Source organism: Hibiscus syriacus, unplaced genomic scaffold (assembly GCF_006381635.1).
Source record: "Hibiscus syriacus cultivar Baekdansim isolate YM2019G1 unplaced genomic scaffold, ASM638163v2 tig00110783_pilon, whole genome shotgun sequence".
NCBI lineage: Eukaryota > Viridiplantae > Streptophyta > Magnoliopsida > Malvales > Malvaceae > Hibiscus > Hibiscus syriacus.
Genome location: NW_024062861.1, coordinates 1371572 through 1377935, shown reverse-complemented (window position 1 = coordinate 1377935; position 6364 = coordinate 1371572). Strand labels below are relative to the sequence as shown.

Genomic DNA, 6364 nt, shown 5'->3' with positions numbered 1-6364 from the left:
TATACCATGGTGGTGATCCTTCTATGCTTGAGCAGCATTAAATAACAAAGATTTTGGTCACACGTAAAATCAATTGTACCCCAAAAGTATTTCTTCATTACTATATATACCAACTATGTTTTATATTTTACATCTCATTTTGGCTAACCTAACCATTTATTCATATTTCATTGCTGATAAGTACTTAATTTAGTTAATATTTTACTTTTAAATTACTCCTTAATCATTGGTTTTTATAGCTTAATTGTTCGTTTTGATTAATTTTCTGTGTAGGACGTCAGATTCTGGAAATTACACAAAAATTACATAATTTTGCATTTTTTATTTTCGGAATCAAAACTGGATTAGTGAGCATGAATTCGGACATGAAACATCTAACGAGGCGATGACGTCAGCACCTTCTAGAAGATCCAGTCAGCGTTTCTAGAAGCACAAATGGATTGGCCGCACGTTTCTGGAATTCAGATTTGGATTAAACTCAAGTTTTAAGATAATATTTTAAACATTATATTTTATCTTTGTTTAGGTATTTTAATTTAAATAGGTTTTAGTATTTTAATTAAGTTTTAGGATATTATTTTTATATTTTATATTTTATATTTGTTTTATGTATTTTAGTTTAAATATGTTTTAGTATTTTAATTAGTATTTAAAATATTGTTTAAAATATTATTTTTGTTTTAGGTATTTTAGTTTAAATAGTTTTAATTGTTTTAATTAGGATTTAAGATGTTTTAGCTTGTTTTTAGGAATTTGAAGTCTGTAAATACCCTCTCAGGGTAAGCTTAGAAACATATCTCTCTCATCTAAGAATAAAATCTTCTTTTTCTCTCTAGCTTTCTCTCTATTTTCGCATACTCCTCTATTTTCTTTTAAATTTCGTTTTCAGCAATTGCTAAGTATAACTTTGGTCATGCTTAGTTAATTTTCTTTTAAGTCGAAGGCTAAAGCGAATGTTCAATTCCAAATGTGAGAATTGTAAATCACTTAAATCGCTTCGGGATTTTTCTCTCTGTTTTCCGAGCTTACTTTTCAAATCAAAACGATTTCGACATTGGTCCGGATGTTGTTATGATTAACGTTTGAAGAATGATTTGCTTATTGAAGCATATTCAACTTCTCGAGAACACACTTAGCAAAATTGTTTGCTAAGAGGAAACTGAGATCGGAATCAGTTATTGTTGAAACGACACAATCCGAGTTGGTAGCGAAGAATTGTCCTTGTAAGTCGACGTGAATCTTGAAGTAAAAATATGTTTCGATAATCCGAGGAATTTGAGGCAAAGCTGAAGTCTGAGGTTGCTTTCACAACAAATTTTCTTTATCCCAACTTAGTTATTTTATTTCTTTGTTTATTTAATTTTTATTTCATTATACTTCTTTAAATAATTTAAAACTCTTTTTATTTATTACTATTAATTTTTATTATTTTATTATTTTTCCTTTTTTTTAAATTATAATTATTTATTTTATACCTTTTCAACTTTACCTGGAATTCTATATTTTTTCTAAAATCAAGAAACAATTTTACTAAATCACAAAAATCTTAGTCCCTGTGGATCGACCATGCTTCTCTAGATTACCTTTTTCCTTTCTATTTAATTAAGAAGCCAGAATTATTTTGATAGCAAAACGACGGTTATCACAAGCTTAAAGAGTTCGTAATATTTTTTTAGAGTAAAGTACACAAATGGTCCCCGACTATAGGGTGTTACTTTGTTGAGTCTCTCGACTATTACAAGTTACAAAATGGTCACCCACTATTATGTTTCAAACTCGTCATTTTCAGTTAAAAAACTAACAACTGTCTGGGCTGGACGTTAACATGCTGGCTGAGGTATGATAGCGTTTGAGATTATGAGATCAGATTTTATGATATATCAGTCAACATGTTAACGTCCAGCTTAGACTGTTTTTAACGAAAAATGACAAGTTTGGAACATAATGAATAGTCGGTGACCATTTTGTAACCTTTAATAGTACTCGAGGGACTCAACAAAGCGACTCCATATAGTCGGGATCATTTTGTAATTTTTAATAATCAGGAAACTCAACAAAGCAGCGTTCGATAATCGAGGAACCATTTGTGTACTTTACAAGTTACAAACTCGTCATTTTCAGTTAAAATATTAACAACCGTATGGATTGGAAGTTAACATGTTGGCTGAGGTATGATAGTGTTTGAGATTATGCGATCAGATTTTATGATATCTCAATTAACATGTTAACGTCCAGCTTAGACTGTTTTTTAATGAAAAATGACAAGTTTGGAACATAATGAATAGTCGAGTTACCATTTTCTAACCTTTAATAGTACTCGAGGGACTCAACAAAGCAACTCTCTATAGTCGGGGATCATTTTGTAATTTTTAATAATTAGGAAACTCAACAAAACAACATCCGATAATCGGGGAACCATTTGTGTACTTTACCCATATTTTATTCGATATATCATATATGCATATGTTTACATCAGTATGAATATATCGTGGGAGTGGAAAAAAAGTCGAAAATCACCATTAAATAACAATTATTTATTAACCCGCAGGTACCTAGCATATGATTTGAGCTAACCAAAACGAAAAACACAATGGAGAGAGCTTTGATTAAGGAGTTTTGGCATTCAAAGTACCAAGCCTGAATTTTTCAATGTTCAACAGATTTTGTAACATGCATTATGGTTCTCTCCGGTTCCTACGCTCGGATTTTTTTTAAAAGTAATTGATCATTCAATTAGATTTCAATGACATGAAGAAGTACATCGTTTTTGATACATTCGAATTCCTGCGTTTGGTTTGGATTTCTAAGAAAGTTCCCACCCTTTATACATAATAAATCAAATTAAAAATCAACGTGACACTTCGGCAGCAAATTCAGAGAAAGCCTAAGGAGCGACCATCTAATTTAAGGCAAAAAACGACGGAAAGAGACACAACTGAAAATGTTATCTTTTTTCTAACATTTTAGGCGCAATATAAAATATTACATTCTTCATAGTATTTTCGGTTGGCAACTAAAATTGTTATCTTTTTTGTAACATTAATTAACCGATGTCGGGATCATTTGTATACTTTACCCTAGAATTAATTAACCTTTCATAAAGAGAGTCCAACAAATTTTAACATCAATAATATGGAAAGCATGAAGACAACACTCAATCATATATGTATTATTCATAAATGAAAACTATTCTATTTACTACATCTAGACATATATTGATAATTAATAATAAATAAATATATATATATTGATAAGCACGAACCAAGCGACTTCAATGATAAATGAATTGTTGTTGTTCCTTGGGGTTCTGAGTTCAATTACCATGAAAGTTAGGGTGCAAATGTTTAATGTCAAATAGTTAAGAGTTGTCATTGAACATATAATGTCTTGTACTTATCCTAAATTAATAATAATAATAATAATAAAATTATATTTAATTATTTTAATAATTAAAATAATTATTTTATTTAAATTTAAAATGATATAAATTAATTTTATTATTAATTTAAAATCTGCATATAACTCTAAATTATTATAAAAAATTATTTTTATATTTAATAAAATTATTAAGTAAATTATATTTACCACTAGAAGGAGCGAAGAATTAGAAACACAAAATTACCTTTGAGAAAGCGATTCTCTTCTTGTACCATATAAATTCTAGCAGGACAATCAATGGAGTAATGGCAATCTTAGCCATCTGATAAAATCCCACACTGAGGAAAAAAACAAATGAATTCATTTGTAAACTCAGAGTGTAACCCAGGAAACTGAAATTAGTTAGTAAACTTATTATCTCACCTATTGTACTTCAAGCTGACATTAGCAAGGCCAGTAGACACAGAGTTAACCAAGCCGAAAGTAAACAAATATGAAGGGGTCAACACTGATGAAGGAGATGCAGGAATGACAGAAAAGAATTTCAAACTTGCCATTAATCCCCAGCTGAAAGCATAATGAATAACAGTCAGAGATACTGGCAACTGGAACCCAACATTTTGAAGAACCTGCATGAACAAAACACAGTGGAGCATTGAAATGTTAAAATGCTTCTACATCTAAAACAGATTACATACACAAAACTAAGCATACAGACCCATTTGTTCATGAAAATGATGCCAACAGCAACCACTAAGTTGAAACTAAGAGCAGCAAGAGGGCCAAAAATTCCTCCTTGTTCGTGCTTTACACCTCCGGATGAAGAAGCTTCACTGTTCTTTGAATCTCTACCTTTATTCGAAAGGCAAATATATGGAAATGTTCAAATATATAAAATGTTTAATTTATAGAATTTTCAAACGTTAAAAGGATGTTATTGCCTCCATTGACCAAAATGCAACAAGGGTGGCGATTGGGGATATGATGTGCAAATGAAATTTGGGGTGACCATTCAATTGAGTCGAATCAAAAAATTTTGAATTGTTCGAGTTGACGAGTCGTATTTTATGACTCGAAGTTAACTTACAATTTTTTCGAGTTGAGTCGGGTTGTTTGAATTTCTATAAAAATTTAATTATAATTATTTATAATATTATGGTACGAATTGGTTCCATTTTATCGATTTCTCTAATTATATAAGATTTTTATTATATATATTTATTTATTCATATTCTTTTCACATTATAATATTTTTTCAATATATTAAATACAATCTAAAATTATAAAATATATTTACAATATTATTTGTTAAAGAAAGTATTTTGAGGGTAAAGTATTGATCAAAGTATAAATGAGTCAATGAATTGATGGGAAGAAAGAATTTGAAAACAAATGCAGTCAAAAGATAAAATTGAGTAAAATACAAAGTTAAGAGACTAAATTCAAAAAGAGAAAAAATTTTAGTAAAAAAAAGAGAAAGAATTGACATTATATAGGTATTCTATAGTGGTACAGGAACATGTGATTCAAATTTGGTCAAAAAAAGACTTAAAATGAAGAATGAATTGAAGAAATAAGAAAATTATGAAAAGTTGAGGGACTAAATTGAAAAATAAAAAATATTATCAAAAAGAGGAATTGAAAATAAATAGGTATTCTACGACGGTTTAGGAGCATGTGGTTCAAATTCGGTAAAAATAGACTTAAAATGAAGGAGAAGTTGAATGAATAAAGAAATTAAGAAATAAATCGTAAAATTGTCAAAATACTAAGTCAAATTTTTTGTTTTTCTAGTGACTCTAAATTTTCAAATTTCAACTCGACTCGTACTCAAAAAATCGACTCGATAATTCGAGTTAACTCGAAAAACTCGAAATTAAAAAAAAAATTGATTTTTAGAGTTGAGTTTTGCTCACCTTTAGATGAAATATGAGATTCCTTAAATGGTTCAAATAGAATATGTTGATAAATGGAGGTCCTAACATCCAAAGGACTATTGTAAAGAACATAAATGTGAGTTGTACATATCGGTAGGGAGAACTAAATATGCTTAAGCCACAAATAAAGGCTAATTCGCCATACATGTAGTAACCAAACTTACAACATCTCATCCAAAATTTCGAAATTAAATACTAACAGAGTTGTCGATGGGAATTCTAATAAAAACAGAAGAAACCAAAACTGGGGAATTAATAGCTTAACAGCAAGCAAATTTCAAAGTATAAAAGTGAAAACAAATTACCTTATTTAGGTTTTTGGTTCTTGGCATCTTTACTAAAGAAAAGAGCCGAAATCTGATTAAGGCGATGCATTTTTGGAGTTGAAATTTGATTTACAAGGAGCAGACGACCATTGCAATGGAATTCAAAAACAAGCAACCGTTAGGAAACTGTATGTTGACCTGCCGGCCGAGGTCTTTGTTTTTTCTTATTTTTAAATTAAAATTACATTTTGCTTCGGTCCTCTGAGTCGATATATATATATTACATCTTGAGAACTTAAGCATTGATAGAGATGTAAAATGCTTACCTAATTTGATCTGCAAAATTGATTGAAATTGATTTAAGTTAAAATTGTTTATGATGTGAGGTGGTGATTATCTAAAATAGATTCGAATTCGAATCGGTGTTGATCTGAATTCAAGTTGAACCTGATAATTTTGAACCCGACCTGCATCCAACCTGAGATGAACCTGAACTTGACTTAAACATGATAATATAATAACTGAATCCAACTTACATCCAACATGATATAAACTCGAATAAGAGATTAACTTAATAAATAACTGATATTATTTGATCTGTTATAAATTTAACATGTTATGGATCTGACTTGTAATTGACACGAACTGTAAATAATTCGACTTATAAAGCGTTATGCATATACCCAAAAAAAATCTGACTATTCAGTTAGCTTTTCTAGAAGCAGTCCACATATAAACAAGAAGCAAAAAATAGAGGCACATGAAGCACTCAAAAACAACATA

At 29.5% G+C, this 6364-nt stretch overlaps 1 protein-coding gene across 1 annotated transcript; it reads right to left on the bottom strand.

Moving 5' to 3' along the window:
- Positions 1–391: 391 nt before the first annotated feature.
- On the bottom strand, positions 392–4553 carry LOC120140316 (nucleotide-sugar uncharacterized transporter 1-like). Its single transcript, XM_039155304.1, has 5 exons — positions 4541–4553; positions 4097–4230; positions 3802–4007; positions 3623–3716; positions 392–454 (listed from the first exon to the last, which is right to left on the bottom strand). The coding sequence occupies exons 1-5, from the start codon at positions 4551–4553 to the stop codon at positions 392–394; spliced, it is 510 nt and encodes a 169-aa protein (XP_039011235.1).
- Between the last annotated feature and the right edge of the window lie 1811 nt (positions 4554–6364).